Source organism: Panicum virgatum, chromosome 1N (genome assembly GCF_016808335.1).
Source record: "Panicum virgatum strain AP13 chromosome 1N, P.virgatum_v5, whole genome shotgun sequence".
NCBI lineage: Eukaryota > Viridiplantae > Streptophyta > Magnoliopsida > Poales > Poaceae > Panicum > Panicum virgatum.
Window position 1 is genome coordinate 44,460,931 of NC_053145.1, and position 18,840 is coordinate 44,479,770.

General features: G+C 50.2%; 1 protein-coding gene and 1 long non-coding RNA gene across 3 annotated transcripts; one reads left to right on the forward strand and one right to left on the reverse strand.

Annotated features, from left to right (window-relative positions):
* Window positions 1–346: 346 nt before the first annotated feature.
* LOC120656005 (circumsporozoite protein-like) lies at window positions 347–1,649 on the forward strand. 2 transcript variants are annotated; one of them, XM_039933996.1, is made up of 3 exons: window positions 347–667; window positions 847–1,074; window positions 1,165–1,649. In XM_039933996.1, the coding sequence occupies exons 1-3, from the start codon at window positions 482–484 to the stop codon at window positions 1,405–1,407; spliced, it is 657 nt and encodes a 218-aa protein (XP_039789930.1). In that variant the 5' UTR covers window positions 347–481; the 3' UTR covers window positions 1,408–1,649. The 2 variants fall into 2 exon arrangements, with proteins under 2 accessions (XP_039789930.1, XP_039789929.1); XM_039933995.1 differs by having other exon boundaries at window positions 351–667; window positions 847–1,649.
* Window positions 1,650–2,090: 441 nt separating this feature from the next.
* On the reverse strand, window positions 2,091–3,269 carry LOC120656006. Its single transcript, XR_005667790.1, has 2 exons — window positions 2,357–3,269; window positions 2,091–2,260 (listed from the first exon to the last, which is right to left on the reverse strand). It is a non-coding gene; the product is annotated as an uncharacterized LOC120656006 (long non-coding RNA).
* Window positions 3,270–18,840: the final 15,571 nt, after the last annotated feature.

Consider the following 18,840-nt stretch of genomic DNA (forward strand, 5'->3'; position numbering starts at 1 on the left):
TTTAGTAATTATTATCCGATCATGAATTAACTAGATTCAAAAGAATTGTCTCGCAAATTACAGACAAACTGTATAATTAATTATTTTGTTTAGCTACATTTAATATTTTATGCATGCGTTCAAATATTCGATATGATGGAGAATCTTGTAAAGTTTTGGAATTTTAGGTGTAACTACCATATGTGCAATGGGGAAGCATGCTGTGTTGTGCAGGTACAGCGATGGAAACGCGAGCTGCCCGGGCCGGCCGAGTCCTGCGCCCCAGGGCGCTTGCCGGAGGGGCCCTGGCCCTGATGGGGCCTAAAGCCTCGCACGCTTTTGCAGTTTCTCAGCGCTGATGATGCCGAGGCCGGCGGCAAGGCCACATTGCCCACTCGCTACATATTGGCCGCATTGCGGTTTCTCCTCCCAGTCCCAGTCTCTTCTTCCCTTGCCCTCCCGTCTCTCCTGTTGGGACGAGCCTCCTCTCCTCCGGCTGGCCATGGGAGCGTGCGCCACGAAGCCGGGTGACCTCAAGGTCAAGGGCGAGGCGCCGCTGGTGGCGGAGGACGCCGCGGCGGCACCGGTGGCGAGCGAGGAGAAGGCCAAGGGCGCCGACGGGGTGGTCCCGGCGGCCGACACGGCTGACGCCGGCCGCCGGAGGTCCCTCAGCGACCTTCTCAAACAGGTGAGTGAGCAGCTGCTTCGTTTCCTTCACTACTGCTTCGGTACTAGATAACTAGAGTCCTACCAAGCTTCAGCTGTCTATGCTTCTTTCAAATGACAAAAAAAAAACAACATAACAAATGATGATGCAAGCGACTAACATGAGTAACCAATCGCTGCACTTGCTGCCTGATTCCTCAGGATGCAGAGACTATTGATAGAGAGGCTGATCAAGAGGCGGCAGAGAAGGTCGTTGCTGTGGAGCCAGCAACAGGTGCTGCCGGCGACGCCGGAGCAGCGACGGGTGATGGAGAGGCTGATCAGGAGGCAGCAGAGAAGGCCGTGGCTGTGGAGCCAGCAACAGGTGCTGCCGGCGACGCCGGAGCAGCGACGGGTGATGGAGAGGCTGATCAGGAGGCAGCAGAGAAGGCCGTGGCTGTGGAGCCAGCAACAGGTGCTGCCGGCGACGCCGGAGCAGCGACGGGTGATGGAGAGGCTGATCAGGAGGCAGCAGAGAAGGTCGTGGCTGTGGAGCCAGCAACAGGTGCCGCCGGCGACGCCGGAGCAGCAGCGATGGGAGGGCAAGCACCAGTCCAGGCCTCAGCCGCAACCGAGCAGGACGATCCGCATGGCGACGTGCAGGCGGTGGTGGAAGAAGAGAAGCGTGTCGATCCTGACTCGGTCCAAGTTGTTGTTCCTGCTGCCGCCGCCGCCGCCCCGAGTGCCGAGGAAGGCAAGGTAGCTGATGATGCATCTGCCTGAAAACAAGGACATTGTCTTGCGATTCTTTCTTTCTTTTTTTATTGGTGAGGTACGCTTTAATGGCGTGGTGAGACTGATAGCTTGTGCTGGCAAGCTGATCTGGAGTGCTGGGACTTGGGAGGACAGTTGTTGTGGACCAGGTTGTGCATCGCTGGATTATGTTACGGTTTAAGCAGATTTTTCTAGGAGTATCAAGCTGTCCTTACTATAAATGATTCAAACAACTTGCATTTGCAATCAAAGCGAGTATACACACAAACTGGAGAGCTCAGGAATTTTATTTCAAGGCTACGCAATAGAGATGTGTATCTTTTTTTTTCATTAAGAAGAAGAATAATAGAGTTCATAGAGCAAAAGCCGTTTAAACGGTCGCAATTAGCACCTACAAAGCTCTAGATTAGACTCTAGCTAGGAAACTTCGAACAACCAGAATGCTAATTACAGGCGCGTGGTTTACTGAAGAACCCAAATCCTCCACAAAACGTTGAACCCTTCCTGTTACCTCCTCTGTTATCACAACACCATGCCTGGATGGTACTTCCATCCAGTACACATTGACAGAAAAGTCAGTTCCTAGAAAAATGGTTCCGCGACAATGGAGACCGCAAAGGCAGCTATTCGTGGCCATACTTGTAGCCTCAGCACCACCGCAACTGTGAAATCATAAAAGCTAGGCAAAAGGGTATTCAAAATGATATCGCAGTTTAGGACGAAAGAAGGTTCACCAGATCCATCCACAAGCTTATCCCTGGCAAGAACAAGAGGGCCAGCGTCCCTAGGGCTCTGTCTCTCATGAGTATGTGATTTACTCACCAAGATCCTCCACAGAATCCATCAGGAAGTTGTACATATCCTGAAAAAAAAAGAGAGAGCGGCAGGTGGCCCTGTTACAGCATAAAAACTGGAATACAAATGACCAATTGCCATACTAATCTCTTATGTTGTTTACCTGTGGTCTGTGGACAGTAATTGATAGCTAGAACAATTTCTGTCACCCAACATGCTTCAAAGCTTCATTCTGCTCTACCATCAAAAGAAAAATTAGATTCAAGAATCTTTTTTAACATCGGTTCAAAGAATAACTTGTTTGGAGCACACAATGCATAATTGGATGTGCTAGTCATCTGTGCAATGATTCACATGGTTGGTACAGCTAGAGCATCAACATCATGAGGCTGAACATAAATTAGTAAACAAAAAAAGGTTCTGATAGGAGCTTGAGAGATAGAATAAATGCCATGAAAGGATAATAAGGAAAAACTTGCTAAAAGCATAGGAGAAGACTCAACTTCAGTTATACAAGTTTACACAATATTAAGATGATATGTGAATGGCATCACATCACTGATGCCCTGTATATGAAGAAAATTCTATCAGATTTAACCAAAATGCAAATTTCAGCTCCATAGTTTTGTTTGTGTGTTTTACATATTACCGATCTTTGATGTTAAGAAGACTGAAAGAAATGAGAAACAATGCTGTTATGACAGGCGTGCAATATGCTAGGAGGAGGCCCGCTAGTGGCTAGGCGCAGGAGATTAGATGGGCTCGGCCCAGTTATCTGCTTTATTCCTTTATAAACATTGTAAAGTACTTGGTTTGGCAAGCAAGAGCAATCAATCTGCTCGCCTTCCTTGAGGGAGCCGGGAGACCTAAACCCTAGCCGCCCCTGTTCCTTTCCTTGCGCCACGTTCCTCCTCCCCTCGCGCGACCACGGCGCCCAAGAGCCGTCGGGCGCGCATCCAGCTCCGACCACCCCCTTCCCACGCCTACAATCTACGCCCACACCTCGGTAGGGATCTGATTCCTATCAATCTGGTATCAGGGATCTCTGGTTCGATCATGTCTTCCTCTTCTCCGCCCACCACCCAACCGCCGCCACCATCGCCGGCCGCGACGCTTCCCCAGACGACCGGCGCCCCACCACCTCCCTCGACGGGCGCGCTGCTGTCTCGTGCGCAAGGGGCCTCCGGGGTACTGACGGCTCCATCGCCGGCCGCCCCAATTGTCTTCACTCCAGAGCAAATGACCACGACGATCGTGGACCTAGGGCAGGCCGTGGCGGGCATCCAGTGTTTCCTCGCGGGATCCTATGCGCCGCAGCCGCAGCTGCCGCCGGTGCCGCCTCCACAACCGCCCCCACCGCCCCCACCGTCGACCGCGGCCACGACGACATACCAGTACGGGATGCCCTTCAACGGGACGGTGCCGCACCCACGTCCACTGTGCCGCCGCCGTCCCAAGGTGTCCCCATCCAGCAGATCTGTTTTCCGCCGTCGCCCTCGCCGCTGCCGGCTTGGCTCACCGGGACAACAGCGCCCATCTACACGGCGCCTAGCCCGCAGCCATACCTGCAACTGACCCCGGCCACTGGGCCGCACATGGCGCACGGCGGCGTTCCGGCCTTGGGTGTCCTCTACGATGGGATGGACGACACACTCATTCCGGGCTCCAGCCTGTTCCCGCCATTCCCCGCCACGACGTCGCCGCCGAACCACGAGGGCGCGACCTTTCCCTCGCTATCCCAAGAGCCGCCCCCTCAGTTCTACAAGCTGGAGTTCTCCACATACGATGGCACGGCTGATCCCCTGAACTGGTTGAATCAGTGCAAACAGCTCTTCTGGGGTCAGCGCACGCTCGCCTCCGACCGCACCTGGCTCGCTTCCTACCATCTTCGGGGAGCGGCCCAGATGTGGTACTACGCCCTCGAGCAGGACGAGGGCATGCCATCGTGGGAACGCTTCAAGGACCTCTGCCGTCTACGCTTCGGGCCCCCGATCCGCGGCAGCAGACTGGTCGAGTTGGGTCGTCTACCGTTCATCTTGACGGTCCTGGACTTCGCTGACCGGTTCCAGGCGGTGGCATGCCACGTCCAGATCTTGTCTTCGCGCTAGCGCGCCGAACTCTTCGTTGGTGGCCTCCCGGATCACATTCGGGTGGACGTGGAGCTGCGCGACCCACAGGACCTGCAGACGGCCAAGTACTATGCCCGGGCGTTCGAGCGTCGAGCGATCGCCATGCAGCTGACGCCACCGCCCCGAGCCGCTCGACCTCCGCAGCGCCCAGCGCCACTGTCGGCGCGTCCGCCGGGTGGAGCCCCGGCCGCGCCCAACCCGGCCCTGGCGGCGAACCGCCCCTTTCGCCGTCTCCTGCCGGCCGAGCAGCTGGAGCGCCACCGCCAGGGGCTATGCTTCAACTGCGACAAGCCCTATGTTCCCGGGCATGTGTGCTAGCAGCTCTTCTACTTGTAGTCCGGGGACTACATCGTCGAGGACGAGTCGGCGGCCGACACAGCGGCCGCAGCTGCGGCTCCGGAGGTGGAGGCCGCACAGGAGCCAAAACCAGCTAACGCATTCGTTGTCTCCCTCCATGCACTTGCAGGCATCCTTACAGACAACACCATGCTCCTTCCGGTGGTGATCCAGGGAGAGCGTCTCCTGGCGCTACTCGATACCGGCTCCACCCACAACTTCCTCCAGGGCGACATCATGCGCCGCCTGGGGCTTCAGCCATCTGGAGGGGAGCACCTCTGCGTCACTGTCGCCAACGGAGATTGCCTACCTTGCGCGGGTGAGGCGTTCTCCATCACGTGCGTCGGCCTCAACTTGGGCTGCTTCGACTGCATCCTCGGTGTCGACTACCTCCGCACATTGGGGGCCATCCTCTGGGACTTCGACGCCATGACGATGGCTTTCTGGCACGACGGTCGCCGCGTCTGCTGGCAGGGTGTGGGCGCCCCCTCCTCGGTCGCGCCTCAGCAGCATGCGCTGGTGGCCACCGCGGATGCCCAGCAGCCCCAGCTGGACCGCCTCCTGCAGCAGCACCGCGCCATCTTCGAGGAGCCGCAGGGCCTTCCTCCGGTGCGGCCGTACGACCACCGTAGTCACCTCCTGCTGGACACCGCTCCCGTCGCCGTGTGACTGTACCGCTACTCGCAGCTGCAGAAGGACGAGCTGGAGTAGCAGGTCAAGGCCATGCTCGCCCAGGGCATCATCCGACCTAGTACCTCGCCGTTCTCAGCGCCCGTGCTCCTTGTCCGTAAGAGCATCTCCAAGAGATCCCTATCTCTCTTCCCTATCCTTGTGTTTTTAGAAAAAAGCAAAAATAACACTCTCCAATAATTTCCTATCCTAATTCTCCATCTACTAACAATTGGCATATTGCCTATCTTTGTGCGTAAATATACGCACGATTCCGTGACTCCCGATCGGTCTCCTTGCTGCCGATTTTTCTTCGCGCTTCTTCTCCCTGCCCTCCGTCGCACCATCGTCGTAGAGGAGAACATCCCTGATGGCAAGTACGAGCCACCGGCAGCCGATGCCACTGCTCCAAGCGCAGGTAACTTGGAATCCATCCTTGATGCTGGCGCTTGCTGCCGAATCAATCAATTGTAAGCGACGAATCGAACCGGAACCATTTGAAACGAACGATCCGCGTGCCGGCGATCAGCCCGAAGGTGTCAGACATCCCAACCCAGAGCCGAATGAATGAATCAGTCTGCTGATGAATCGTTGTTGGATTTGAATGTACAGGGGTACTACAAGTGCAGCATGGTGCGCAGGTGCCCTCTCTTGATCAGAATTTCAGGATCACCATTAGACTCCGCTCCGGTTTAGCAGCTTCAATTTTATATACCAGTTGTGTTTGTTTAGCAGCGGACGATAGGAGGGCGGTGATGGCAGAAGGGCGGCGCGGCAGGCTGCAAGCGATGGCGGGCAGAAGGAACCGAAATTATTCTTGTGGGTTAACTTTTCATTTTTTTATGAGTAAAAATAGGGAACTCTTGGAGATGGAGTTTTTTTATCTCTCCATATCTATTTGGGGAGTTGGCAAATAACAAGTTTTGGGGAGAAAAAATTAGGAACTCTTGGAGATGCTCTAAGCCGGACAACATTTGACGTTTCTCCATCGACTACCGCGCCCTCAACGCCAAGACGTCCAAGGACAAGTTCCCCATACCGGTGGTACTCGAGCTCCTCGACGAGCTCTTTGGGGCTCGCTTCTTCACCAAGCTCGATCTGCATTCGGGCTACCACCAGGTGCGGATGCACCCCGACGACATCACCAAGACGGCGTTCCGAACTCACCATGGCCATTACGAGCTCCTGGTGATGCAATTCGGACTCTGCAACGCCCCGGCGACATTCCAGGCGCTAATAAACAACGTACTGCGCTGTAACGAACATGGCACCATTTATGCCATTTCGAGTGATTTTGGTGATCGAATGACAACACAACACTTGGACTAATATGATTGTTAAGATGATCATTCTCAGACTTTTAGGTTCAAGTGATGACAAAGAGAAAGAGAAAATAGGCGTAGCAAGGCCCGAAGGGCAGCCCCTACGGGGGTTCCGCTACCCGGTTAGCGGACGGGGGTCGAGGGGGAGCCGCCCCTCGCGGGTCTCAGGGCAGCGCCCTGAAAGCTCTTCGGATCAGGAGCACCGGAAGAACCGACGCCAGGGGCACCGGTGCATCCGACGCTTGTCGGAAGAACCGACGCTACGATGTTTGGTGCAGGAGGAAATCGAAGCCAAGTCAGCCTACAGGCACCGGTTGAACCGACGGGTCAAAATGGGGCATCGGTGCATTGGCCGTCCTTTGTACCAGAGGCGATGTCAGTGCCCAGGAGAAGTGTCTTCAGCACCGGTTCAACCGATGGGGCATCGGTGCATACCACCGGTGTAATGACGTCAGCGTCCAGGAGAAGATTCCTTCAGCACCGGTTGAACCGGTGAGGCATCGGTGCAAAGCATCGGTTCAACCGGTGGTCTCTGCGTCAGTCGTCAGGAGTCCAACGGCTACTTCGTGTTATGAATGACCGGATGAACCGACGCTACCCTGCCAAGAGGCATCGGTTCTTCCGGTGGTACGCAGATTTTCAGCTAACCGTTGGAGCAACGGCTACAAGACTTGGTGGCCTATATATACGCCTCACCCCGGCCATTTGAAGATTGCTGGAGTTGCTGGACATCCCACACACACCCAAGAACATCTCCAAGCCATACAAAAGCATCAAGATCATATCCTTAGCCCTTAGCACACTTTGAGAGTGTTGTGTAAAGGATTAGCTCTTAGTGAGTGAGTTTGCAAGGCTTAGAGCCTTTGTGCTGTGGTTCATTAGTGAACCAAAACAAGAGCTTGGTGCGCCGGCACCTTGGAGCGTGGAGCTCGCCGGCAACGTCATCGACCCTCCGACTTGGTGTGGAGCGGCGACGACACCTTTGTGCGGGGGACGTGGAGACCCCCATCCTTTGTGGAGAAGCTCCTTAGTGGAACCCGGGGCCAAGGTGACCGTGATTGTGTTCACGGAAGAGACTTGGTGGCCGAGTAGCAATACTCTTAGTGAGTGCTACAACAACGTGGATGTAGGTGTGCCTTTGTGGCTAACCGAACCACGGGATAAACACCCGCGTCAAGAGTTTGCTATCTCCTATCCCGCTCTTTAAGCTTCCGCATTTCATTCTAGTAATTTGTATGCCTTTACTTTCATAGAATAGTTTCTTGATAGGAAAGGCTATAGGTTGCTAAACTCTTTTGGGATAGGGGTTTTACACTAGAACAACCTAGTTGCACATCTAGATAGCTTGTTTTAGTTTAAGCTTTGTGCAAACTAGTTGGAGCCATAGGTCTAAGTTTTTATTAGTGCCTAATTCACCCCCTCCCCCTCTTAGGCTAGAGCACCCGATTACTTTCATGCGCCCCTACCTACGGAGGTTTGTGCTGGTCTTTTTCGACAACATACTCATCTATAGCTCATCGTGGGCGGAGCACCTCCAGTACGTCGCCATTGTCCTCAACGAGCTTCGGGCGCATCGTCTCCACCTTAAGCGCTCGAAGTGCTCGTTCGGGGCGACATCCGTGGCCTATCTGGGCCACGTCATCTCTGGGGACGGCGTCGCCATGGACGCCGACAAGGTCGCGGCGGTCGCCGCGTGGCCGCAGCCGCGCTCCGCCCGGGGCCTCCGGGGCTTCCTGGGCTTGGCGGACTACTACAGGAAGTTCATCCAGGGGTTCGGCGTCATCGCGGCGCCCCTGACGCGTCTCCTGCGCCGCGACGCGTTCTCCTGGGACGAGGAGGCCGATGCGGCTTTCCAGGCGCTCAAGGGCGCACTCACCACCGGGCCCGTCCTCCAGATGCCGAACTTCGACGAGCTGTTCATGGTGGACTGCGACGCCTCCGGTGTGGGGTTTGGTGCTGTCCTCCACCAAGCGGCTGGCCCCATCGCCTTCTTCAGCCTGCCGTTCGCCGCACGCCACCTTAAGCTTAAGAGAAGTCTTCAACTATGTATGCATTTTCCTTGGTCTTCTTCTGCCATTGCACCGACGTATTCAATATTTTCATCGTCGGTTCATCCGGTGCACTCTGCTAACTGAGTCTTCTCTGAGCCCATTGCACCGGTGAGTGTAATTTGCCTCACGCCGGTTTAACCAGTGAGTGCAAATTACCTCTGTCTTGGTCCTTTCGACCTGATTTCTTCGGGGTTTTGTATCTTTTCATCCCTTGGACCTATAAGCCTGATAATGATCATCTTAACACATATATTAGTCCAAGTGTTGTGTGTGTCATCAATCGTCAAAACATTATATTGAAATATGGCATGAGAGGCCATTTTCGCTACAATCTCCCCCTTTTTGGTGATTGATGACAACACAACCAAAGCAAGCAAGATGAATTGCAAGAATATGAAATTGATACCAATTTGAAAAGTTAGAAACTATTTAGCTTGCTCGGATGATATTTCAATACTTATTTTTAAAAGCTACCGGCATTTGATTAGTCCATAGGACGAAATACTTCCGGCTTGATAGCAATTGTGAAACAATGGCTTGTGGCCAATGTAAGACAATTGTGAGGTTTGAACCATATGAGTAAAGAAAATTTTTTTGTACCTTAGTCCATGGGATCATCAAATTGCACTTCTCCCCATATTGACTAAGTACCTCCCCCTATCACCATGCATCCTTTTGCATTGCATTTTCCATTTCTCCCCCTTGCTAATGGTATCATTTACTCCAGACTATTTGCTTGCTTTTAGGGTACATTTCTCCCCCTTTGTCATCAAACACCTAAAAGCTTCATAACCACTAGCAACAAGGAGCATTAGTAGCAAAAGAAACTTACTAGTGATAGAGTGTTATACCCACTAAATTTAACATATCTCCCTTTGTTTGAACAAGCTCCCCCTTTTTCAAAGCTTGTGGCACTTCTCATCTTAACACTAATTGTGATGCCAATTGTGACTTGTAGGGGTAGTATTCAAAAGAAATTTGAACTCATGGAGATAGCTCTAGGTGACAACAACAAATAGCACTTGTAAAACATATTAGTCACACGAACGTAAGTTATAGAGTTAGCTCCCCCTAAATGTGTGCATTAGTATTTGAATCACTTTAAACAAATGTATGCACTTGTAATTCACATTATGGGGATTTAACTTCATAACTTGCCAATCAAGGCATCATAAGCAAGCAATTGATATCAAAAGCATTTTTACCACGAATATGAGAGATCAAATTGCAAGATATGCTATGAAAGACATATGCCATGTGAGAGAATCAATTAAGCTCATGTAGGTTACAACAAGATATGAATAAGGCATGGATGACCTACCATGTGAAATTTCTAGGAAAGCATATCAAATAAAATATTCCAATAGTAAAGATAAGATCATGCAATCCTAGAGATGCATTGAGCTACAATGATGCATGAAGGATATCAAATGAAATTGAGATCATCCTTTTACCTTGCTCATTACCTCATATGTAGGGGAGAGGAATTTGGGTCACTAATCTTTAATCTACAACTTGGTTTTAATTCAACTTTGCATGATGCATCCCTACTCATGCATCCCAAACCTTGCCAAGCCTCCAAATTCCCCGTAGTGCTTGTTTGGCGCCTAAGTTTTAGGGATTCAAACCTTTTGAGAGCCATCCGTGGTATGAATAATATTCTTGGGCACCCAAATAGGCCGGTTCCATCCATATGTTCTCCACCCCCATGACATGAGCTAACACCTTGCCATTCTTCTTCTTTTCAAGTATGTAGTGGTTGCTCTTTTTCTTGTTCTTGTGGGTGGGCTTGGTGTACATGTAAGACGCCTTCAAGTTTGGAGATGTGTTTTTCTTGATCTCCTTAGCCTTCTTGTGTCCCTACTTGCTCTTGTTCAAGTTCTTGGGCTTGCCATTTTCTTTGCCCTTTGCTTTGCCCTCTTTCTCCTTGTATTGGTAGGACTTGTGGCCTTCTTTGCAACACTTGATGCAGGTCACGGTTTCTCCCTTCTAAAGCTTCGTCACGCCCGCGGAGGTGTTATCTTGAGAAGGTTGGGCTTGCTCTTGAGTGTACTTTCCTTTGAGCCACCTCAAGTCCGTATATAGCTTTTCTACCTCTTACTTGAGCTCATCATTCTCCTTGGCAATGAGATCATCACATGTTTCTACAACCACATCCTCATTGCAAGGGGTTAGATCACAAGAGGTAGACACATCTACCTTGACAATGGGAATAGCACAAGGAATATTGCATTTCATTTTAAGCTCTTCATTCTCATTGTCTAACAAATTGAATTTGTTTAGCAAGTTCTCATATCTTGAGACAAATAAGGCATGAAGTTTTTCTTTAGCCTTGAGAGTTTTGATTTCTTTATTTTGTTTAGTGAGATGTTCTTGTTGATTATGGAGAAGTGTCATCATCTCACTAATTTCATCAGTTTCAACATCGGATTCATCATTGGAGGAGGAGTCATCACTTACATCGTTATTACCTTGTACCATGAGACACATGGGAGGTGGTAATGATCTCCGAGTGCGATGGGTGGTGGAGCTCTTGGAATTTTTCTTGTGACTTGAGCTTTCACTACTTTTCTTGGGCTTGTAGATGGCGGAGAGAGCTTGAGATCTTGATTTGTTCTTTTTCTTCGCCATCTTCTCCATCCCAACCGCACTCCCTCTAATGAGAGTTTTGTACCCAAGCTCATAGAGCTCATGTACATGCTCGGCAATCTTGCAGTGATGGTATAGCACGGCCCTTGGATATTCTTCATCGCTTGAACTTGATTCATCATCACTCTCATCCTCTTCTTCTTCTTCACTTGAGCTTGGTGAGTTTTGTCGCCTTGGTTGATATTTGCATGAATGCTTGGCGGCAAGACTTTTGCGGCTTGAAGAAGAGGCAGACTCATGCTCCTTCTTTGTCATTCCCATACTATACTCATGAGTAATGATTTGATTGATGACTTAGTTGGGTGTAAGCTTAACCAATTCTTCCTTTTGCAAGAGTGTGTTGATGATGTCGTAGTCGGGCTTGCGAAGGCTTCGGAGAATCTTGCTGTTAATTTCCTCATCTTTAAGTTGATTGAGACATAAGGCATTAATTTCATTGACAAGAGTATTTAATCGTGAGTACATGTCATGAGCATTTTCATTGGGAAGCTGCTTAAAGCTACTAAGCTCCTCGCCGAGAATATGATATTTTTGATTGGCAACATCCTTTGTGCACTCATGATTCTCGACAATTTGCTTCCATAGCTTATGAGCATTTTCATTAGCAAAAACACGATTAAATACACTATCACATAGAGAGGACAATAGAATTGACTTAGCAATGTCATCATATTGTCTCTCGGTCTTAGTCTAATTTTTCTTGCCTAATTCGGTGACACACCAAACATCAAGCCCACGGGCTTAGAGATGTGCTTGCATAAGCACTTTCCATCATGAAAAACTCGTGCCATCGAAAAACGGAGCCCTATCGGTACTCATCTCTTCCCCGGACATGATACTCACTCGACGGTAAAGTCGACGGGTCTCCTACTAGCTTTCTCACAAATTTACCAATGGAATTGGCTAATCCTCGTAAGAGGTGTGAGACCAAGCTCTGATACCAATTGAGGGGGTGAATAGGGTCGCTAATTCGCTTTCTAACATAAGGCTCAAACTACTTAAATAAGATAAACCTAACATGTTCTACACATACTAGTTATGACTAAAGTTTATCTATACTACTCTCTACTTACCCCAAAAGACTTGCAACTTAGCCAAACCTAATCAAACTAACTAGGAAAGTAAAGGCATGCAAGATAGAGTAAATGCGAAAACATAATACGGTAAGTAAAGAGGTAAAGGCAAGAGGGATGCAAAGTCCCGAGTAGACACGGTCATGTAACGTGGTTCGGCTCAAACGCCTACGTCCACGGGACACCGAGGCTCTTCCGATCACCGTCTTGCACTAGGCCACCAAGGCGCACCGGCAAGCAAATGCGAGTGCCCACAAGACATCGAGTCTTGTGCACCGCCACCGTCTCTCTCGGTCACCCGGCCAAAATCCACTACGGAGCTACTCCACCAAGGAGGGGGTCTCCTCTTCCCCCGTACAAAGTGTCAGCACCGCTCCACACCAAGTCGGAGGGTCGTCGATGGGAATACTTTGCTTGCCTCGGCAAGACTTCTCTTAAGCTAGCTCTCTCAAGAACTAAGCCTATACAAGTGCACAAAGCACTCTCTCAAAGCTTCTCACAAGCTAGATATAGCACTAATCACTTCTAGGATGGTTGGTGATGGATCTTTGCTTGGGTAGCACTTTCTTCAGCTCTTGAGGCTTTCAACCATAAGTGACAACCGGCCATGGGGGTATATATAGGCAGCACAAGCAAATATAGCCGTTGGAGAAAAGCTGCCTGAAAAGTACCTAACGCCGGTTAATCCGATGCTTCCCCAATAGCCATCATCGGTTCAACCGGTGAATGTAATCTGCCCGACCCAAAAACTAGCCGTTACTTGTACGGGCAATTAACCGATGTAGCGTCGGTTCAACCGGTGAATATAGTTGTCCTCTGATCAACTGAAAAACCAACTCTCTGGACAACTACACCGACGTAATTGACCGGTGCATCATCGGTTCAACCGATGTATGCATTTTCCTTGGTCATCATATGAAAGTTCATCAAGTTCACCATCTTGTTGTACCTTTGCACCATCCTTTGCCATAAGATAATGTGGTGTAGAGAAGAGTGATGGAGCCTCCTTGATGGTGATCCCGGCAACTCCCTTGGATGGCTTGTCATCATCATCATCATCATCATCGGAGCTTGCATCGGAATCCCATTCAACAAAATAAGCTTGGCCATTCTTCTTCTTCTTGATGAACTTCTTCTTCTTTTCATCATTTTTCTTGTCCTTTTTCTTGTTTGGACAATTGACAATGATATGACCTACTTCACCACAATTGAAGCAAGTCTTGTCCACAAAAGGATTTTTTCTTGATGATTGACCCCTCTTGCCAAAGTTCTTCTTGCTCATCATTCTATTGAATCTCTTGACAAAGAGAGCCATCTCCTCATCCGATTCTTCTTCTTGGCATCCACTTTCTTCTTCATTTTTGCTATCTTGAGCTTTGAATGCCACACTTTTCTTTTTCACATCAATTTCTCCACCATGAGCTTCATCTTGAGATTTCTTGAACATGTCATGGGTGAGAATTTCTCCCAATATTTGTGTGGGAGTTGCGGTCTTCACATTTGACCTTACAAGTAAGGTCACAATTGTGTCATATCTTTCCGGAAGACATCTAAGAAATTTATGGTTGAAATCCCCATCCGGTACCTCAAATCCAAGTCCCTTGAGGTCATTCACAATGTCATTTAGCCGGTTGAACATCTCGGCTATACTCTCATCCTTCTTCATGGTGAATTCACTAAAATTCCCTTTAAGCAAATACAACTTGGCCTCCTTCACGGTTGATGTGCCCTCATGAATTTCCATGAGCTTCTTCCATATGTCATTTGCATTTGTGAGGCTCTTGACTCTATTAAATTCATTCACATCAAGAGCACTAAAGAGCACATTAACCCCTTGATCATTTAGTGTCTCATTTTCCTCATCTAGGGGTGTCAAACTCTTTGGGTCCAAAATGACATATCCATCACTTACTACTCTCCATAGCTTTCTACTCATGGCTTTGAGATGAGCCGACATCCTAGTCTTCCAATAATCATAATTGTTCCCATCAAAGAACGATGGCTTCCCAACATGAATCCCATGATCACTAGTCATTGTTCTACTCCAAGATGGTTAAATCCGCAATTAATGGAGTACTTAGCTCTGGTACCACTTGTAGGATCAAGAACACCGACTAGAGGGGGGGGGTGAATAGGCGGTTTAAAAAATAAAACCAATAACACTAGAGAAATTTAATTAGTAACAAAGGAAAGCCCTATGTCATGCTACTACTATCTCTAGATGGGTTTGCAACCTAGGGTGACAAGATACAAATCAAGCTCTAGTAAAGTAAATTGCTCAAAGTAAAACAACAATTAAAGTGAGCAAGAGAAGTAACCAAGGTTGACACAAGAGTTTATCCCGTGGTGTCGATGACTTGCCGGTCACCCCTAATCCACGTTGAGGTGGATTCCAAGAATCAACCGCTCCTCTATCAAGAACCTCTTGATCTTGAGCCGGCTTGAATCAAGAAACCGCTCCACACCTCGATTCCACTAGAGTTGCTCTTCACCACTCCGGTGAGGTGAGCACAAAACCTCTCACAACCGAAATCGGGGCTCCTCAACAATCTCCTTGGAGGTGCTCCACGAAATCCTCTTCTCCAAGCCGTCTAGGGAGCGGCAACTCCCAAGAGTAACAAGTTGATGACGCATGCTTGAAGTTTCCCTAATGCCACAAAGCTCAAACTCTTGATGCAATGCACTAGGAAGCTCTCACACTCTCAAGAAAGCAATATCTAAACAAGTGTGTGTGAGAGAGGGATGCCTTAGCTCTAATGTGTCAAGAATGCTGTCCAAATGGCCAAGAGAGTCACCCAATGGCCGGGCATTGGGTATATATAGACACCCCTCAAAAAACTAGCCGTTACACTCTTTTCTGCGAAGTCGCGGACCGTCCGCGTTTCAAAAACCGGACTGTCCGCTGTTATAAACCAGTGAGTCAGAGTGCAATAAATGCATGTCTGAACTAGCCGTTAAGCCCTGGCGGACCGTCCGCGCCCCAGTGGCGGACCGTCCGCAGTTAAGAGTTCCACACCACCAGAGACTAACATCGTCTCTGGAACAACTTTGAGATTAGCCTGCGGACCGTCCGCGCCTCAGCAGCGGACCGTCCGCAGTTTAACTTTTGAGCCCAAACCAGAGAAACATTCTCTCTGGTACAAACCTGAGATTAGCCGGCGGACCGTCCGCGCCCCATGGGCGGACTGTCCGCCGTTCAACTTTGAAGCTCACACCAGACAGACACCCTTTCTGGTACACATTTGAAAAACAGTGGCGGACCGTCCGCCCACCTGGGCCGGACCGTCCGCGAGCCCACCAGAGACTCTGCAAGCTCTCTGGAACGGGTGCGGACTGTCCGCCCCTCTGGTGCGGACTGTCCGCCGTTACTCAGTCAGCTCTCAAACTTAGTCTTTTTTCAAATCTTTTCAAAACGTCGTTAGCCCTCATGCATGCAACTAGACATTTTGAGCAAAATGGCACTAAAGACCCGTCAAGCATGAGTACACAACCCCTCTTGATAGTACGGCTATCTATCCAACAAATCCGGTCACTTTTTCATCCACTAAACGCCTTGTGACCGGTAAAATACAAAAGCCCTATTTTATACCTTTGCCTTGAGCCCGAGCTTTGCTCATCATCTCCAAAACTCCATACGTTCACAATCAAATCTCTTTCATCCGTGGATCAACCTATACTCATTATCACAACTGAAATCGTTAATCCACAAACTGTTGTCATTAATTACCAAAACTCGAATTAGGGGCCTAGATGCTTTCACCTTCCACACCGCCTTCCGCGCCAGGGACGGCCCGGACCGAGGCTGCGGACGCTCTCCTCCGTAGCAGGGATGAGATACTCGCCGAGGTGCGCCAGCACCTCCTGCAGGCGCAGCAGCTGTCCAAGAGGTACTACGACGCCAATCATCAGGAGGTGGAGTTCACCGTCGGGGATTGGGTCTGGCTGTGGCTGTTACACAGAACAGCGCAGTCCCTGGACCCCAGCGCCCGGCGCAAGCTGGGTCCCCGTTATGCCGGGCCGTTCCAGGTGTTGGAGCGCATCAGCAGCGTCGCCTACCGTCTACAGCTTCCGTAGGGCGCCCACATCCATGACGTCTTCCATGTGGGGCTATTGAAGCGCCACAGAGGTGACCCGCCTACCGCGCCGGACGCCATGCCGCCGGTCTTCGATGGGCGCATCCTTCCAGCGCCAGAGCGGGCCTTGCGGGTGCAGCTTCGTCGGGGTGCCTGGCGCGTGCTGATCAAGTGGCGTGGCCTGCCTGATGAAGATGCGACATGGGAGCCCCTCGATGAGTTCCAGAGCCATTTTCCAGACTTCCAGCTCGAGGACGAGCTGTTTGCGCAGGCGGGGAGAGATGTTATGACCGGCGTGCAATATGCTAGGAGGAGGCCCGCTAGTGGCTAAGCGCAGGAGATTAGATGGGCTTGGCCCAGTTATCTGCTTTATTCCTTTATAAACATTGTAACATACTTGGTTTGGCATGCAAAAGCAATCAATCTGCTCGGCTTCCTTGAGGGAGCCGGGAGACCTAAACCCTAGCCGCCCCTGTTCCTTTCCCTGCGCCACGTTCCTCCTCCCCTCGCGCGACCACGGTGCCCAAGAGTCGTCGGGCACGCATCCAGCTCCGACCACCCCCTTCCCACACCTACAATCTACGCCCATGCCTCGGTAGGGATCCGATTCCTATCAAATGCCTACAAAAGCAAGAGCACAACATTAGTACATCCTGTTAACTTGTGTTCTGCTTTCGTTCAATGAGCTAGAAGAAACTGAAATTAATTCGACCCATACGGATAATAATCACGGCGAGAATCCATAGAGTAGGCATCAGTTAAAGAATCTGAGGCGTCAACCTATATCTAGAACATCCAATCTGACGCCAAGCCCCGCAGGGCGTAGGCTGCATACAGGATCGGACAGGCCTGATCGGCGTTCGGCGACCAGACAAGGCTAACTGATCTGACCGACGGCGGCACATGTAGAAGAGATCAGAGGTGGACTATCTCGAATTCTCGACCGCAACGAGCCACATGTTGGAGGCGATCCGTACCATCCGGGGGCTGGGCGGATGGTGGAAAGCGGTGTTAGAGCAGGTATTATGGTCGACGTGGAGGTGGCTGAATCCGACGTGGAGTAGGAGAGAGATTGCGAGCGGGCGGTTCGGCAAACGCCCGCTGCGGCCGGCTGAGACGCGCGCAGACGCGCTGTGGCTTCCTTCTATTGGCTGACGGTGCTGCTGCAGCATTTAATCGCAGCCTCGTGCGCGCCTCCCCGCGCGCTTGCAGCCGGCCACGGGCTATATTTATAAAACTTGCTCTTAGGCGGGAGGGGCGTTGCGTTCCCGGCGCCGGAGGAACAGTGACGTCGTCGGGGAGCAGAGCCACGGCGTCACGGCGAAGCGACGCTTTTTTCTTCCTTCCCTTTTTGAGGTCTTGTGGAGGTTCCGGGACAGAGGAGGCCCTGATCTCAAAAAAAAAAAAAAGGAGAGAGGAGGCCGCACAGCAAACATGGACACCGCTTTGAGAGGGCTTTCTTGCCCTCTCGACGATTGTGTTGTCAGCCCCTGGGCTGGGCTGCAAAGCGAGGAAAAGTAACAGTGTTGGCCTTGGTGAGGTCCAATTAGTTTTTTTTTCTCCAGCTCCAGTTAATCCGACTCCTTCATTACTTGTTCTAATGATGGACCCGACCTGCAATCAGCCTTATATTATCTACCTATTAAAGTTTAAAAAACTCTAAAATGTCCAACGGCACTTGAAACGCCCTAACCCTATGCTAATAGCATCATTAGTAGCTACTCTCTCCGTGCAAAAATATTAGTCGTTTTTTGATTTTTTAGGTCCATAGTTTTTACTATATAGAAGCATAGCAAAGTCTATATAGCTAAAAGTTAAAACAAATAATAACTAAAAACGGAGTGAGTAGTAAGTTGCATCCGTTGAGCCATTAATTGCTACTACTATTCCTACGCACGCTGCATCCCGTGAAACCCAGTAGTCGTGCAGGATAACCTGCGCCTTGATCCTGTCTCACTTGTGTTGCCCGATGATACTGTATACGTACTCCAGCTAGGAGTGCATTCATATGCGCTCGTGTCAATTAATTGTTCCTCCGTACTAGGCTGCTAGCCTGATCCGTGGAGTCCCACGCGGGCTCAATACTTTAGCTGATTAATTTGGCGGTGCGCTTTGTGCAGCTTGTCACGAGCAGTGAGTTCGTCCTCAACTTGTCACGAGTAGTGAGCAGGGTTCACCTTACCGACGGTAAAGCGATTTTCGCCAACTAGCGGTATCGGTAAACTGGCGGTAAATCGCCGAAAACCGCTAGAAACCGCTCGAAATGACAATTCAAATTAAAAAACCGGTAACCGTTGTTTACCGACCGGTAATCGATGTTTACCGACCGGTAACCGTCGTTTTTA

Excerpts from the sequence above, each read along its gene's own strand:
- LOC120656005 (XM_039933995.1), top strand. The coding sequence starts at position 482 with ATGGGAGCGTGCGCCACGAAGCCGGGTGACCTCAAGGTCAAGGGCGAG. Across the intron at positions 668-846 it reads TCAGCGACCTTCTCAAACAG|GATGCAGAGACTATTGATAG; the intron begins GTGAGTGAGCAG and ends CTGATTCCTCAG.